General features: G+C 59.2%; 1 protein-coding gene across 1 annotated transcript; it reads right to left on the reverse strand.

The window, feature by feature from the left end:
• Nucleotides 1-1,421: 1,421 nt before the first annotated feature.
• Nucleotides 1,422-16,347, reverse strand: LOC112617322 (nuclear factor of activated T-cells, cytoplasmic 1-like; the record flags this gene model as incomplete). Its single annotated transcript, XM_025374081.1, has 2 exons — nucleotides 1,422-2,111; nucleotides 16,215-16,347. Coding segments are annotated over 2 exons (823 nt in total), but the record flags the coding sequence as incomplete, so codon positions are not given.
• Nucleotides 16,348-18,204: the final 1,857 nt, after the last annotated feature.

Here is an 18,204-nt window from a genome sequence, read left to right on the forward strand (position 1 = left end):
GGGCTGTGGGTTCCATGGAACACACTACCACAAGCTCACACACACACCCCCCCCACACACACACACCAGGGCTCCAGGCTCCGTGGAACACACTACCACAAGCTCGGTACACACACACACACACACACACACCCCCCCCAGGGCTGCGGGTTCCGTGGAACACACTACCACAAGCTCACACACACACACACACACCCCCACACACCAGGACTCCAGGCTCCGTGGAACACACTACCGCAAGCTCAGTACAAACACACAAACACACACACACACACACACACACACACACACCAGGGCTGCGGACTCAAGAGCTTCATGCTTTGGGGGCTAACATATTTGCATGCATTCTCCTCAAAAAGCCTGTAGCCTTCCATCAGGAAACAGCAGGGAGGCCTCACTCCCTTTCCCAGCAGATGGAAACTGAGCCCCCGACGTCCGGGAGTCCCTGCCCCCAGGTCAGGAGGGGCTGATGCCGCCCCCTCCCCAGAAGGCCGAGGCTCACCTGGACCCCAAACCACGGGGCAGGGAGTGGGCCAGAAAACATGAGCTGAACCGCCCTCTAACGCGTGGTCCCCACGGCCGCAGGCGTGTCACTGATCACAGCGCAAGCAAGTCGGGCTGCGCCTCGAGATGTAAACACTCGCCAAGAATGCCATGGTGCCTTCGGTCACTCGCCAAGAACGCCATGGCACCTTCGGTCACCACTCCTCACAGAAAGGCCTGAGCGCTCAGGGCTCCCCACACCACCCGCCTGGCTACAGACGTGAGGCCACTTCCTTCCCAAACAAGCCCAAGCGCGCGGTGTTGGGTGCGTCTCCGCGCTGTGTGAGCCCAGGGGCTGGACGGGGAAGACCCTGCGCCTGGGGCCTGAAGGCACAGTCTAGGGCCCCCGGTGTCACGGCCGTCCCCCGAGCTCCTGGCAAGGATGCCGTGGCAGTTAGAAGTGTTTACAGAACCGCACAGGGTAACGTGCTCATCACTTCGGCTAAGCTGTTGTCTACAAGCCATTCACAGGACCCAGGCAGCACCCAGAGTGCCCCGACCGCCCACGCTGGTCCCCCTGCAGGTCAGGGCTTTGAGCCTGAGCCGCGTGGCTCCACGTTCAGCTGCAGAAGTAAACCTGGGCACCCAACGTGAGCCTTAGACCCCGGGACAGTCTTGTAGGAGGGTCTGCAGCCCGGGACCCGCCAGGGGCCCCACGCATGATCACTGGAGCCGATCCCGCGGCGGGCACCCCAGTTGGCGCTGATGCCGTGGCACCACACGGGGGCACTTTATATCAGGAGGACGCACCCCACACCCAGCCCAGGGCCTCGGTGCACTTCCACACGTGCCACACATGCAGCACACACACGGCCCCTCCGTGAGCTCACGCCGCCACGCCGGGCCAAGACCACATCTGCATGGCCACGGGCACTCACCATCATCCAGGTACAACTGGTCCAACTCTTCAGGCTCTTGCTTGACCGTTACAGGAATAGGGGCCAAATTAGGACTACTGTCCTCACACGCCTCTGGCAGCAGCCGTGGCTGGGCGGCCGGAGACTCATCCCTGCGGACCGTGGGCGGCGGGTGCTGCGGGCGGCCCGTGGTGGGCGGGCACGCTGGGCTGCAGGGCTGCAGGCAGGTCAGCTCTTGGGCGGCGGGCGGGAGTGGAGGAGAGGGGCTGCTGGGGCAGAGTGAGTGTTCGAGACCAGGGGGGCAGCTACTGCTTGGAGGCACACTCACCTGCTGCGGCAGCAGGGCCGGGGGCGGCTGCCCGGGTGAGCCGGGGTGCGTGGCCACTGGCCTGGGCACGTCCTGGACGGCGGGGGCCTCTCCGGCCGGCTGCGGGAGTCCGAGGTGGCAGTGGCCCGGGCTGGCGACGCCCTTGGTGTAGGCGGCGGGAGAAAGGTCGTGGAGCTTGGGGCTCGCACCGGGGGCTGCTGGCATCAGGGTGCTTCTCTGTGGACAGGGCGGGAAGCCGGCCACGAGGCAGGAGCTGGGGTCAGGTGGCATCGCGAGCTGCTGGCTGTAGTATGGTCTTGGGAGAGGACTTAACCCCTGGCCCACTGGCCCACAGTTTGGAGCAGGCTCATAATCATCCGTGGGTTCTGTTTTTATCATTGGAACTGTGAGAAGGAAAAGAGAAGTTAAATAAACACCAGTTGCAGATTTGCAGATAAGTATGATCAGGCAGGCTTGTGTCTGGGACACCCTCCGCAAAACCAACAGGGCCCTGACTGGGTCCCTCTGTCTCCTGCCTGGTTCTCCCACCCCATTAAAAAAAAAGGTGTGAGTCATCGGCCGAGAGTCGCAGCTGGTTCTAATACTGGCGAGGACTGTTTTCCTTGGACTCTCCTGCAGCACTAACGTGCTATGAAAGTCCCACTTGCAAACTGCGGTGGGAGCCCTGGACCCAGGGGCCTGTGGATTCGCAAGAATCAAAGCGAAAATTTCAACTTGGATGCATGACGGCATTTCTGCTCCCAACACTCGGTTTGATAAATGTCTGCACATTTGGTAAACTCGAATACACAACAAGACGGCTTTCAGGAGTCAGTAAAAATCCAACTGCAAAAGGGAATGACTGCTCCAGGAGAGAAGCCGTCCGTCACTGCGAAAGAAAAACACTGTCGTGGAGGCTGGACCGCCTCCACGGTCCTCCGGATTCCCCTTCTAAAGCGATGGGCTGTGCGGAGGCCGTGACCTGGCAGCCTTGGACGAAACAGGGGGCTCCTGAGTTTCTAGAGCTTTCTCCCACCCAGCCCTCCCTAGAAGTCTAGGGCTGTGGGGAGGAGCCTACAGGTCAGGCACCGGGTCTCCAAGGTCACTCCACCAGGCCTGGGCCAGAGCCGACACCGGCTCCCAGCCTGCGCCCACCCCAGCCTTTGTGCCTGCTTCTGCAGGAGTGTTCGGAAGAAAGCAGGCAGGCGTGCAGTCAGCGGGAGCAGCGAGGCGGTCCCGGCCGGCATTCCTGCGGTTGCTGTTTTCCTGCTGGTCTTAGGTCTCCCGTGCTACTTAGAGGAGACATCAGACGGTTCAGTGGCTCTAAAGCTCTCGCAATGGTGCACGCAAATTCCTAACAGACGTGCGGCGCTGCTCTGGGCAAATGCTGTGTGGATCCTGTTTGGCAGCAGGGTCGGCCACAGGGAGGGAAACTCCCCTCCCATCACCACCTGGGGCCTATGAGTGGCCCCCAAAACCAGCACACAGGCTCCTGGTGCCAACACTCACCGCTGCAGAGGGTCCAGCAGCCTCCTGCAGTAAACAAAAGCATCTCCAATTCGAGAGAAAATATTTAGCCCCGGGCTTGAGCCTGCGAGTCCATGCAGCTGTTCCCCACCACAGCTGGGTGCCGACGAGTCCACCAGCAGCTGCGACCGATGGATACGGCGTTTTCGGGCAGCTCGGGATATGGGAGCACCTGTGCTAGTGCAGCCTCCCCTGCAGCTCCCACCACAGGTCCCGGCGGTCGTGAGCACAGGGGCGAGTCATCTGTGTAGCCAAGGCACCTTCCCGCCACACTGGAACTGACCCATATGGGCCGTTCCCGGCTGTAGAATCTCACCAGCCTCTGAGTCCGAAGGAAGTCAACCAGAGCTTTCCACCCAGGGATTCCCAGTGGAGTTGCTGCATTTTGTTGCTTTTGTGCTGACTTTTCAAGTCCCTACTTTCATTCACTCATTCAAATCTTTCTATCATCTGCCCTGCACACTGCCTAGGGAGGCCCAGGTTTAAACTGTCCGCCCTGCACACTGAGTAGGGAGGCCGAGGTTTAAAGCGTCCGCCCTGCACACTGAGTAGGGAGGCTGAGGTTTTAGATGGGGTGGGTGACCAGGAGGTGCTGACGTCCAGGAGGCAGGAAGAAAATCACAGGGTAATCGTGATTGCAAGGCTTTCCCAGGACAGAGCCTGCAGCTCACTGACCAGGGCCCATAAAGCCACACTCTGCTGAGGGTCCTGCCAGGCCTTCCTGGGGCTCCATAGCCCAGGCGTCCCCAGCCTTTGGCCCAGGGCACGTCCAGCCACAGAGAATGCGGGGAGTGCGGCCTGAGCTGTCAAGCTTGGAGGACGAGGCCAGGGGCTGCCTCTACAGTGGTGCCCAGGGCAGGGGAGGGGGAACAGGTGCGCTCCCCCAGCCTCGTCAGCCACCCCGTCCTGCAATCGCCGCTGGGGTCACGCTGGAATTACACCCCCGGAACCAGGTCACGCTGGAATTACACCCCCGGAACCGGGTCACGCTGGAATTACACCCCCGGAACCGGGGCACGCTGGAATTACACCCCCCAGAACCGGGTCACGCTGGAATTACACCCCCGGAACCGGGTCACGCTGGAATTACACCCCCGGAACCGGGTCACGCTGGAATTACACCCCCGGAACCGGGTCACGCTGGAATTACACCCCCGGAACCAGGTCAGGGCTGGAATTACACCCCAGGAACCGGGGCACGCTGGAATTACACCCCCGGAACCAGGGCACGCTGGAATTACACCCCCGGAACCAGGTCAGGGCTGGAATTACACCCCAGGAACCGGGGCACGCTGGAATTACACCCCCGGAACCGGGGCACGCTGGAATTACACCCCCAGAACCAGGTCAGGGCTGGAATTACACCCCAGGAACCGGGGCACGCTGGAATTACACCCCCGGAACCAGGTCAGGGCTGGAATTACACCCCAGGAACCGGGGCACGCTGGAATTACACCCCCGGAACCAGGGCATGCTGGAATTACACCCTCGGAACCGGGTCACGCTGGAATTACACCCCCGGAACCGGGGCACGCTGGAATTACACCCCCGGAACTGGGTCACGCTGGAATTACACCCCCGGAACCGGGTCAGGGCTGGAATTACACCCCAGACGTCACATTCAGTTGTCACAACAGTGAGGCCCGCTTGGTCCCATCTGAAGACAACGCTCACGCCTGGCGCACGAGGGTCTGCGTGCTCTCAGCCCCGCACGCTCTCCTTAGTTGGGGCTGAAGGAGGTGCACAGACCCTGGCAGCGCTGGGGGAAGTTCCTACCTCCAGCCACCTGAATGTGGCCACCTCTGGGGCCGTCCTCTTCAGCTGAGGGTTCACGGATGGGGCAGAGCCCCAGGACTGCCTGTGCAAGTTGGGGGGCTGTGGAGGAGAAGGCGCCCTCATGTTGATTGGGAAACCCTACAGGCCTCGCTTTATATTAGAAAGTTGAATATCTGGGCCGTGGGCTGCAACACCTTTTTGAAGGGGCGGCGGGAGGCGGTGCCTGTGGAGGGTGGGGCTCGGCTCTAGCCACTGTCTGGAGACCACAGGGCTGGGGTCATTTTCATCCAGGTGACGCATTTTGGCCTCAGGCCATGGCCTCCCCACCAACTCTGCGGAGGCAGCTGGGCCTCAGGAACTGCCCCTTCCTGCCGTTCCAGCTTCAAGCATGTGGTAAATCCACAGACGACGAGTCCACGACAAAGTCAGACGGTGGGGAGCCCCAGAGGCAGGGCTCGGCCAGTGGTCTGTGAACTCAGGCCTGTGCCTTTGAGAGGCACAGGGGTCGCTGGAAACAGGACCAGATGTGGGAGTGAGACGCTGGTGGGCACCCACGTCTCTCCTGCTCAGAAGAGGCTGATGTCCCCAACAGCCAAGGCTCCATTCTAAATTTGGCCGGTAATTTTCAGAGTTTATGATCTTTAGTAAAAGCACGTGGCTGGAAGGTTAAATTAATACCCTGTTGGGATCCTCTCTCCGCTGCACGGGATTTTCAGCCAGGGCCCAGAAATGTGGCCAGGCACGGGGGCCAGCACGCCTCTTCTGTGAAATGTCCCCCAAGCGCTTTAAAAACTGGTACCTGCCAGCTCTGCCGGACACTAAAGGCCCCGAGCACAGCTGTCCCATAAACAGCAGTGGCCATAAATCAGCCGCCCCACGGGCCAAGGCCAGCGATGCCAGAGAGCCGTCGGGCCAGGGCAACCGGGTGGTGTCTGCTGCTGCTGGCCGGAGAACGCCAAGAACACGGTGCAGACGCCGCCCGTCTAAAACCGTGGTGGCGCCGGCATTAACCCCCGCATCTCTCCAGCCACTGGATTCTTCCTGGGGAAGTCCTGACCAAGGATCGTGGTGGCGAGGGACACACAGCCCTGGGACATATGACCCACCTCCCCAGGATGCTGGCGGCTGGCAGTGGTGTCGGGATGCCCCGGCCGCTTGCCCTGTGGGTTCGGAGCAGGCCCAGCACTGATGTGTCCACCACCCCCAGGGGCAGGCAGAAGGCCGAGTGGATGCTTCACTGGGACCCCACCAGGTTGGCAGCTCCCGTCCCCCCACCCACAGGCAGGCGCTCCCTCTCTGAGGCCCGGGGCTCCAGCCCACAGAGGCTGTGGCAACACGCTCCTCACAGGAATAAGCTCGTGTGCCTGCCCGCTGCCCCTCTCCCGCCCACAGCTATTTGCAGGGAGCTGGGGGCAGTGACTTGAAACCTGGGGTCGCTGCATGTGCCCCACCCATGATGGCATCTTGTGAGTCTGGAGAGCCAGTCCTGGTCCCTTGGCAGTGTGAGCTGTGGGTGTGGTCACCGCACTGGAAGGTGGCCTGGGCTGACCCTGCAGGTGTCTGCTCCTGTTCCTGCTGCAGTGCCCCTCCCTGGGCTGGGGTCCCCAGGCGGTTTCTCTCAGCCTTGCCCGTGAGGTCCGGCTCAAGTCTGGGGTTGGCCGGATGGTTTCTCGGCCCTGGCAGCAGCGTCTTGTGCCATCCCAGCTGCTCCAAAGTTGCCACCCACCAGGGCCGGGCCTTCCCCAGGTGACTCCCCCATCTCCCTGTCCTTGCCCCAAGGGGCACTGACATGAAGCACAGCCAGGGACAAAGGGCCGTGGACGGCAGGGACGCGTGAGGCACCTGGCACCCGGCAACCGCGGAGGATGTTTCTGGATGGCCCCGCCTGACCCGCTGGCCCATGAGGATGTAGCGGGATGTTCTCTGCTAAGTCAAGCCCCAGAGAGCTGTGGCCTTCTCAATACAGAGAGAAGCTGGAAAGTGCAAACTCACCTTCACAAGCAAAGGAAAGCCACACGGCTGCTTCCACATCCCAGCATCTAAGAAGCTTAAATGCACGAACATACTGCACCTGCGCTTGGCCTAAGCTGTGCTTTTTGTGTGGGTTTCAGGGAAGACGTACACCTGTGCTGTAAATCAGAGCCTCGTGAGACGCATCCTATCAGCGAGGAAATGAGCGAGCGTCTGCACAACAGCCTGGGAGTCTCGCCCGTGGAGGGAGCCGCACGGGCCCCGTTCACGCGGACAGCACGTGTTCTGGGCTAACCCTGTGCCAGGCGGCCTCTGGCTGCCTCCTGATGACGTCAGCCACGTGGGGCTGGGGTGGAGCATCAACCACGTGGGGCTGGGGTGGAGGCGGCAAACGGGTGGGCTCAGAAAAAGGGCAGCTCACTTTCAGGCTAAGCAACGGTGCACCAGAAACGCCAATCACCTGAGGGTGAGTTTATGAAACTCGTTACAAAGAGCAGAGTATGGAAGGCGAGCGCTAGCCTCAGCACCTGCCGGCTTTACAAAGCATATTCCCACGGGGCAGGCTGGCTGCAGTGTCCACGGCAGCCCCATTGTCCACGGTGGCTACCCCATTGTCCATGACAGCCCCAGTGTCCACGGCAGCCCCAGCGTCCACAGCAGCCCCGTTGTCCACGGTGGCTACCCCATTGTCCACGGCAGCCCCAGCGTCCACAGCAGCCCCATCGCTCACGGGGACTGTCTGTGGAGGCGGCGCACAGCGGTCAGCGGTGTGCAGAGCTGACAGGCAAACCGTCCCCGCAGACCCAGGCCTCACACTGCATCCTCCGTGGAAGGCACTGAGGGCCTGTCCCATGCCTGGTGCTGTTCTGGGGCCCAGCTTTTCCCTGACGCCACTGCAGAGTCTCTGCCTCAATAGCAGTGACGTCGGGAGCTAAATCCTGGAGGGAGGCTTCTGCCCCAGGTGAGCACGACATTTCCAGGCCCCGTGCAGGTGCCAGTTCTGGCCAAAGACGCAGGCAGTGAGCTGGGAGAGCCTCTCCCCAGGGCCTCCCTCCCAAAGCCCCCACCACGGCCAGAGAGCATTCAGCACAATCCCGGCCTCTCTTTAAAGAACCCCAAGCCTGGAAAATGGGCTCCCATCTCTACATGGCAACAGGAGCCAGGACATAAGTGGGCTTCACCCGCCGCAGCTCCTCGAACGGTTCCAGTTCTAAAGCCCCAGCTGGATCTATGCAGCCCCAGGACAGGCAGAGCCCCTCACCTAGGGCGGACCTGGGGGCCCCTCACAGCTCCTAATGGCCCCGAACGCAGCCTCCTCCCAACGTAGTCCCCTTGGCTGCCTTGGTGTGACCGGGCTCCTGGGGGACAGCTGGGGTCTTCATGGCTCCCAGATCAGGGCCCCCTTCTGCTATAAGACAGAGGTGACAAGATCTGAGAATGAAAATCGGCACGAGCCTGCCCCACCCGTCGGCTTCCTCTGCGGTTGGTGACCTGCAGCTCCTGGCTCCTTGGGGACTCTGTCTGCAGCACAGGGAGCACCTGGGGGTGGGCGGGGGGGCCTGGGGACAAGAACGGGGACCTGGGGATGGGCAGGCAGGGGGGCAAGGGGCAGGCCCAGCCCTTTGGCTTTAGACAAGTGGGGTCACTGCTATGGATGGAATCATGTCCCCTCAACCTCATGTTGAGGCCTTAACCCCCATCCATGTGACTCTACTTGAGAACAGGGTTTGCAGGAGGTAACTGGGGGTTAAACAATATCATCAGGGCGGGGCCCTGATCCAATGGGACTGTCATCCCACGAAGAGGAAGAGACAAATTGCCTGTCCTGCCACGTGAGGATATGGCAGGATTTTGGCTGTCTGCAACCTGGAAAGGTCCTCACCAGAACCTGACTATACCAGCCCCGAACTCAGACTTCCAGCCCCCAGAGCTATGAGAAATGAATGTCTGTTGTTTACAAGGCGCCCAGCCGGTGGTGCTCACTACGGAAGCCCCGAAGGCTGAGACGGTTCCCCGGACCCCCTTCCTGCATCCACAGTAACATCTGGTCCCCAGGTGGCGTTGGGGGCGGGGAGATCCAACACCGAGCTCCCTGCATGCTGCAGGTGCCATGCACAGCAAGGAATGATCCCAAGGCAGTTCCCTTCTCCCCCAGGCCCACATTTTTACGCAGCCTCAAGTGTTTAGCTTGAATTACTCTACGAGGTACGTGCTACAGTACTAGACAAAAGGGGTTTTGTTCAAAGTCTAAACCCCTGGAAAACAAAGATCGGATTGTCTTCTGTTTGCTGTACGACAATAAAGTCCAAGTTTTGCCATCAACATAAACAACCAGGAATGACTCCTCCAGGCATGACTTTTCTCAAACAATGAAAGAAAACAGCCGATGGAGCTGTCCTCTCCCCTGTCCCTCGAGGCTGAGCGGGCATCATTTCTTCATGTTCAGAGCCAAGATCAGTTTCCAGAGCAGGTGAGGGACCCACGGCACACCAGGGGGTGAATCTGCACCAACCAGGCACCGCCTGACGGGAGACAGAGAAGGGTCCTTCCGAACTCCATCTGCCTTTGGGAATTCGTGCTCTCTCCCCAACTCTTCACTGGCGTTCCTGCCGAAGCATGTTCCAAGGTTTCCGGGAAGGCACACTCTTCCGGAGCCACAGCCACGTGAGTTGTTTCCAACCACGCACGCCACAGACCTCCAGGCTGAAACCGCAGCTCCGTGGCGGCCGACAACCGCGGCTAACCCCGGCGAGGAGCCCAGGACGGGCCCGAGTGCTTTTGTTCATGATCTCACTTTGCCTTCACACCCATCCTGCGTGTCGGTGGGGGTGAGAGAATTCCCTTTCCCTCAGGTTTATCACGTCGACCCCAAGCAACATCGGTGGGGGGCTTCCTACACACACAGAAGTGTGAAAACAGGCGCAGGGCTCAGTGACTTGACGGGGGTCTCGGGTGGCAGTGACGGAGCCAGGACGACACGGCCGCGGCGAGGGGAAGCGCGAGGGGGCCTTGGGCCGTGGGGCGGCCCCATGCTGCTCCAGGGCACGGCAAGGAGGATCTGTTGCCCAACTAGGCTGATGACAGAGGACGCTCCCACAGACCACATAAGCCGAAACACACACTGGTCAGCTCTCGCCAATCCTCGCCTGGGTGGCCCTCCGTGTTCTGCGGGGCCAGGCTTTCCCATTCCGGCTGGAGCCACGGAGCCACAGTGGGGCAGCAGCATGGCCGATGCATCGGTCCGGGAGCGTCTCCGCGTGGACAGGTGGGTCCCTCCCAGGTGCACGGCCAACGTCGCCAAGCTCAGGGTGCTCCTCTTGCCTTACGCATGTCCCGGGGCGCAGGCTTCCTGGCGCCCAGCCTCCCCACTGACTCACACCTCCTGGTTTGTTTTTGGTGGCCCATGGCCCTTAGATTTCTAAACAAGCCCCTTCCCGCCCTCTCGTCCTGTCTCAGGCTCCTGGCCCCATCCTCCTTCTGCAGTCAGACTCGCCCAGCCCCAGGCGCGCCCGTCGGATGCGGAGTCCTGTGGACTCTTCCACACCAGTCTGGATCCCGACGCTAGTTCCCTAATTTATTCCTCTCATCTCTGATTTCTGAAGGAGCTGTCTTCCACCCCAAATCCCTCCCGCTTTAAAACAGGCTCTGAGGACACGCACGGCCTGAGTGTCGGGTGGCTAGGATGCCTGGCGTCTTGCTGGTAGGGGTTTTGGCAAGCACATCTCCAGCTCCCCTTTTAATTGGAGCCCTTCTCTGGACATTTGGGGAGGTCTCCTGGGAGGTCTGGTGGGGCCGGCACCCCCCAGCATGTGACAGAATTCCCTTCCCTCAGGTTTACGGCATCAACAGTGAGCATCAGAACACCCCTCCCTCACTCGCTGTCTGAAGAGTGAGGCAACCGACAAAACTGAAATTTAATAAAAGCTGCCTCCCTCCCTCGGGTGGTTGTGGGGCTCTCAGTAGAACAGGGATGAGGAGCCCACAGGCCACTGCTCACAGGTGGGGCCAGCTCAGCTCCCGCCACAGACACACTCGGCAGCTGGGCTTCCAGACTCCTCGCCCCGTGGCCACCTGGAGCGCGGCGCAGGCCACACCGCGGGCTGGAAATGTCAGCATCATCTGCTCTGTTTGAAATCAGGTAGGACTTCTAAGCTGGGGCAGAGCTGGGCTGAAACATCAGTGTGGGGGGCCCGGCTTGACCCCTACAAACTGCAGAAAGGGGAGGCCACCCTGGTTCCTGCGCAGGACGGGGCATGGAGTGTGGGTCGTCTGCGTTTTAGGCCCTTGGAGGGCGCACGAGGGGTGCCAGGAGAATCTCTGCTTTAAGAACCTGCGACCAGGCCCTGGTGCATCGAGGCGCCCACAGCCGACACAAGGAAACCATCTCAAGGCTGAAACCCAGAGCACCGCGAGGCCAGGGCTGACCTGACGTTGTCAGGAGCTGGGAGGCAGCTGCCATGATGGCGGGATCAGATGAGGGAACATGGGAGCCATGCCTGGGTGTCTGAAATGGGCAGGGTCACTTTGCAGTGAGAGCCGAGCTCAGGCCCAGCCCCAGGGTGCCTACAAGTGAGGGGAGGGGAAAGGAAGAGGCCACAGGTGTTCAAGGCCCACCCAGGCTGTGCTGTTGGCCAGTGGCAACGAAAGCGCGATTTGGGGCCGCTGAGCATCTGCAGAGACCTCACGAACTTCACTGTCTCAGGATCAAGCTTTACATGCAGTGGACTTGGACAAAGTGAGCCGGGAAGTCCAGGGAAAAGGCAGAATGGGAAACCCCTGGGAAGGGGAGGCTGCTGGGCTGAGCAGGAGGGCGTGGAGGTCGGGCGGTGGCCCAGGACTGCTTGTCTGCAACCAGGAGGATCCCTTGCAGGGTGCTCTGAGCCCCTCAGCTCACGCAGCCCCAGCTGAGCTTACTGAGGGCCTGGGCCACGCCATCTGGAGGAGGCTTCCTAGAGGGGCCGGTTCTGTGGCCTGGGAAGTGCCAGTGGAGACACGCCCCCAGCTGTTGACCCTGGGTGGTGCGCTCTGTGCACGGGGACCGCAGTTTCACAGCCTCCCCCACCCCATGGCTCACTCCCTGAGCAGCTCCCTCCAATGACCTTCACTGGGGTGGACCCAAGGCCACAGGACCCCGGCTCCCTTTGTACCAACACTTCACCAATGCCACAGCTATTGCTAGATTTAATAATCCATTGCAAACAGGGAAGTAATGGAATCTATTCCCCTTTCTACCCCTTGAGGCAGAAAGAGATTCTCAGGCCTAGGTCATCGTGGCAGGGCCAGCAGAGCAGCTGGTGAGTAATGGGGGCGGGAAGTGCATCTACCCTTCTTCGTGACATTTGAGTCTCCAGCTGGCTCCTGTCTGGTCTTGGGGCCCATGCCCATCCCCCGTGAGAGACCCCCAGATCCTGAGGCAGATCCGTCCCGACGCCCTCGCACCCCGGACATCGCATTCTGTGGTCAAAGCTGTTTCTGTGCCTGGATTATCACAGCAGCCACTCCCTGTCACCGGATGACCCTCAGCTGGACCGCGTATCCCGAGGAAGGGGGCTCTGGCCACCAAAGGGACCCCCACAGAGGCAGGGCTGGCTGTGTGTTCCCACGGGGACCTGGGGCTGGGAGCAGCTTCTCCTCGGCACTGATGGGGGAAGAGCTCCATGTCCCCAGCCCTGGGGCCCTGGAAGCATTTCCAGGTATAACCGACTAAAACGACTTCAGACAAAAAGACCTGACAAGGCCCCAGTGATTTGTCATGTTTTATTTTCTTGTTTCAAAAAATACTGACTTTGGCAGGTAATTTGGAGTTTGTAACTTGGTTTTCTTTCTCCAAAGTGCCCGTGGCCCCACACTGCCTGCTCCTATCTGGGGGTGTAAGTGCACCCCTCACGCAAGCTCCAGGCCACGCGGACGCCGCCTTCTAACCAGACCTGGGCAGGGTCCCCATGTTCCAGGCTCGCCTCTCTCCACCTACAATGCTGACATTTTGGAATCACCTCTTGGAACTGCGAAGCTTCCTGATAGCAGATCATCCCTCAGCCCTCCCAACACGCCTTCCGGGGGATTACATTCAGGCCGCAGTTAAACAAAAACAGTGACAGACAAGCCGCTCAGGAAGCCTCTCTGTGGGTGCGTGTGTTCCAGCCTCTTTAATTGCAGACGACCTCTTCACTTTGCTCACCGGGCAGCACCCCGGGATGTCAGGAGGGGCGGCCGGCAGGACTCCTCGAGGTCTGTGCCCGCTCCGTTCATGGAACTGATACATTCTGGTGGGAACTCTTCCCCATTTAATGCCTGGTCCCGCTAGGGAGGGTGAAGAGAACTCTCCCTCTGGGCCCCATCACAGACCATCAACCAAAGGCTCAGCCCCACCTGAGCCCGGGGCCCTCTGCACTCAGATGCGTGATTCCCGAAGGCTGACCACTGAGACCTTCTGACTTGAAAGGAGAGACGCCAGGCCACGGCCTCCCTGGGCCGCCTCCCTGCGCCACCTCCCCCATGCAGCCTCCCCGCGCTGCCTCCCTGTCCTGCCTGTGGGGATGGCAATTTTGAAGGAAAACCTAAAATGAGACTTGATTTTACAAATGTGTACATGAAAGGAATTCCACAGCTGGAGTTTAAGTGGGTTCATTTTTGTCATCTTGTGCATTTCAACAGCACATTTCACGACCCCAAGAGTCTGCCCCTCACCGCCATGACCCCCGGGCGCACAGACCCGAAGCTCACTGGCACAGTGGAAACCTAGAATGCGAACAACCCCCCACACAACAGTGTGGAAAAGGGAAAAAGTAAACCAAGAGAAGCTTTGAGTCCGGCCGCGGCTTGCTAACCTGCTGTCCTCCACCCACACCCACCCGTCCTGCCTCCACTCCAGGTCCTGCGGAAGCAGAGCTGGCAACTATCTCTCAGACCCCGTGGAAGAAGCCATCCGAGCTGGACCCCAAGACACAGATGCACAGCACGGAGGATGAAGGTCCTGGAGTGGCCTTGGTGTCCTCAGACCCAGCCGGGGTTGCAGGGACAGGAGGTGCAGCGGGGACGCCGGACGGAACACGGATACGTGGGTGCTGGTTTCCATTCATTCGTTTATTTATTGAAGAACCACAATGACAGTGGCCTCGAGGTAGGCACAGTGTCAACACTGGGGATCTCGCCCTGCGGCAGCCTGGGGGCTCTGCCTGAGGGGCTCACAGTCTGGTGCAAGTTGTGGTCATAGCCCTCAGGACCAGGTGGGGTGACAGGGAGCCGGGGAGCCCCTGGGGGCCTGGTCAGTGTACTCGTGGGGGCCTGGGATGGTCACCCAGGGACTATGGCGCTACGTCCAGGAGAGGAGAGACGACAGAGGCAAAGAGAGGGAGGACGGGCGAAGGCTGGTGCCCAGGGCGAGCCTGGGGAACCTGGCCTGTGTTGAGCCATGCTGGGGCAGATGGCGGGTGGAGGGTGCAGCCGGGACACTGGGCGGGGGTCCAGGAGAGACGTCCACGCCGGGCACGGAGCTGAGAGGGGAGCTGAGGCTGACCGAGGCAGAAGCGCGGCTGGTAGGACAGGACGGCCGGCTGCCAGGTGGGGTGTGGACAGGAGGTAGCAGGAGCGGCTCAACCCCACCGGCTTCATGCTGTGGCCATGGTCCTGGGGGCCTCCACCTCCCGCCTGTGAAGGGCAGGCATGCTCCCCACACACCCCTTCTTCTGCCTCTGAGACGCGTGATCTGTGCTAAACTCGGTGCTGCTCAAACCCACGGTGGGGACTGCCGGGTGCCGAGCAAATAAGAAAAAAATTAATGCACTGCTCTGGAAAGCAGTCCTTCTCTGTAAGGCCTAGGTTTTCTTTAAAACATTCAATTTCTGGTCAACCACGCTTGAAGTTTAATTAGGACACAATCATTATATTTTCAGTAAAAGATGAAATATTTTCTTCTGTAAGATATATTGTACTTTGTTCCAAGAACGGGTCGGGCTCACCAAGTGTGGGTGGCACAGATGATGTAAACCCGAGGGGGGTCCCGCAACGTCAGGCTCTTCCCCACAATCCCAGGGGGTCCCAGACTGTGAGGCTCTTCCCCGCGAGGGCTGGGCTGGGGGCTGCCCGTCCCCGCTACAGCTTGTCTCACAGACACTCTCAGGGGACAGCGACTTTACAGCGAAACCCCATTTTCCACCTGTTGAGAGGCGTTTCTAGAGCTTGCCTGACAAAACGGGGAGTCCCAGCAGTTCAGTGTGAACGTGGGGATTTGAGGGCTTTCTTAGAATCTATTACAAATGCTGTTTACGTTCAGAGAAAATGGAAACCTTCAAAACACTTCGATTTTGCTAAGAAAACGCGGCTGCTTTTGCAATCAGTTTGCAGTGTGTAATTTCCCTCTTGATGATAGGAATCTCTGCAGTTTTTAGAAAAAAAGCGATATAAAAAGATTGTTGATGTTAGCTAGGCTTACCCAAAATACAGTAAAACTCAGGATGACAGCTAACTCTGTCCTCTCCGAGCTGGGGGGTGTGGCCTGTACCCACAAAGGAAGCCCGGGATGGCGTGGGGGACACCCTTCTCTTCTACTGGTTCAGGGACTGAAAAAACAAACTCAATGGTATTTTCTTTAAGAAAACACCCTAAAGGTTAAAAACAGAAGCTGATTTTTTTTTTTTTTTTAGTGAAAAGGAGCCATTCCCACGGCGGTTAAGGGACAGGCAGGTTGAGGAGAAGGTGCCCCAGCGTGGATGCCCATGGTCCCAGGAGATGAAATTACCCTTGGAGAAGTGTGTTGGGGACGTCTGCCCAGCACAAAGCTCATTCACCATCCTTAAAGACCACATCAGGACTATATGCTTAAAAGCAAAGTTTATTCCTAAAGTTGCCTGCAAAATAGCTGTACCTATTTGCCTTCTCACCTGAAGCAGCTTTAGGATGCAAATGCACACCAGGACCCCCTCAGTTTTTTGGAGCAGAAGAGCCATGTTTTCCCCTGGGCTGTTATACATTCGCAAGAAGCAGAATAACCGTGACTATCTGAGTATGCAACCCCCCGACCAAACCCCAACAGGGACCAAGGAAAATGCATCCGAAAAAAGCTTCCCTTTTCCTTTCCTTCTCAGGGAATCGATGACTCAGCGTCACTAACGGGACATCACACAGTTAAACGTGCAACACGCCATGCTGCTTTACGGCGACGTCGTTTCTGCGTCTTTAGAAAAAGCACCCCACGCGCTCATTTTCACTGCTTAAGGTTAGAAAGATGGCGTTACCGTTGGCGGGAAGGTAGGTGAAACGCTGGTACTGGCTTCGCTTTCTCTTCCCGTTGCAGACGTAGAAACTGACGTGAACAGGGCTGGTTATCCTCTGATTCCGAAACGGCGGGATCTCAACCACCAGAGAATTCTAGAGGAGAAGGGCACACAGGAGGCACAATTAGCACCCGGCAGGTGACGGCTGCCACGCCACGGCGGCCACACAGCAACCCTGCGTTTCCATGGCGGCGCGGGACGCTGTGACGGTAAACTCCTGACTGGCCACCTGGGCGTCCAGAAGCAGCTGACGACAGCCCCGGACGCTCTGTGCCACCTGCACTTGTGTGTGGACACTCACAGGGAAGGGATGCCCTTGGCTTCTTGCACACCTAGGAGCCGAGAGGCTTCCTCAGAGCAGTGGAGCAAACAGGACCAACCTCAAGACTGAAATCTTGTCAATAGAGGGAAAGAAGCCAGGAAAAGAGAAGCTGTGAACAGAACTGGGACCTGAGGTGCCTGAGGGTGGAGGTTGCCCGGGGCCACCTGGGCAAGGGGCCTGGTGGGGATGCAAAAGGCTCTGCCTACTCCGATGCCAAAGGGTTGGTGACCTTCAGAAAACGACCCAAGGCCCCATCGCTGGCCGCTGTGTGATAGAAGTGGTTGGTGGCCCAGCACCGCTCAGACGACTGCAGTGAACCCCGGAGGAGCAGGTGCATCCTGGACACGCGGTCTCAGGGGAGGGCCTGTGTTTGTCACATTTGATGACGGCCGAGGCCCTCAACCAGACCCCAAATTCACTCCAACTGAGGAAGCGGAGGTGGACCCTGACCCCCGCAGACCCCGGGGTGGGAAGAGCCAAGGGCACGGAGGCACAGACAGCAGAGGACGGCATGTGGAGGCTGCCGTTACCATTTCATGTTTTTAATATGAGTCAGCAGCACGTTTAGAAAACTCATGCTCTCTCAAGTACACACACGAAACGCAAGCCATGGGGTGTGGCGCTGTTCGCAGAGGTCGGGGCTGGGTGCGGGACTGGGACACAGACATCCCGACCGCTTGCTCAGGCCCCAGCGTTACTCGGGGCTCTAATGACCCTAAATGACTGGGGTGATGCGGGCATCCCTGCCGAGGGCGACACTTGGTATCTGGGGAGAGGCTTGGTGTGAGTCGCGTCTATAAAGTTTAATTTTTATAAACGTATGACTTAGTTTAACAAGCAGGAGAAAAATCCATTGTATTACTTCTTTTGTTAAAATAATTAATTATAGCACAGCACCTAGCTTAATAGCTAAATTGATTGAATTATGTTAACAACAAAATCTTGTGAGTGTTAAAGACAGAAAACTGAAGATAACTTCAGGTCCAGGTTCTCTCATTTACAAATAATGAAAGAGCTGAGGCCCAGACACCGATGCAGAGGGGCCATGCCCGCCTGTGCCCCCCCCGGGGCCCTGTGCCTTGGGGCCACGCTTTCTCCTGGCAGCAGGACTGTGTTGTTTAATTAACTGCAGTTCACTGGGAAGAAGCAGAAGCCACGGCACATGGGCGTCTTCCTGCCTTTGCCCCTCATCAGAGCTGCCCCAGGAGAGCTGAAGCTGACGCTGGAAGGACCGCAAGTTCTGTCAATGCCCACAGAGCCTGGGCTGCCCCCAGAGCACTGTGGGTCTGGGCTTCGCCTGGCCTGGCCATCTCCTAGGCTGACCTGGGAAGCTCTGGCCGCCCGGAGCCTGTCTTGGCATTTGTATGGGGGATAAAGAGACGCTTCCTCCAGGGCTGTTTTCTGAATTCAGCAGCGCTCAGGGCAGCTGCTACAGCAGGAGGGTCTTTAGAGCAGAAGCAGCTGAGGGAAAAGGAAACCTCTCACGAGACTGAAATAAAAACGGGCCGGGAAGCGCTCAGAGGCAGTGGCGAGAGGAGGGGAGGCGGGGACCCCATGGGACAGGCTGGGGTGGAGGTGAGGACCTCGTGGGCCAGGCTGGATGGGCGGAGGCGGGGACCCCGTGGGCCA

This window comes from Theropithecus gelada, unplaced genomic scaffold (genome assembly GCF_003255815.1).
Source record: "Theropithecus gelada isolate Dixy unplaced genomic scaffold, Tgel_1.0 HiC_scaffold_16031, whole genome shotgun sequence".
NCBI lineage: Eukaryota > Metazoa > Chordata > Mammalia > Primates > Cercopithecidae > Theropithecus > Theropithecus gelada.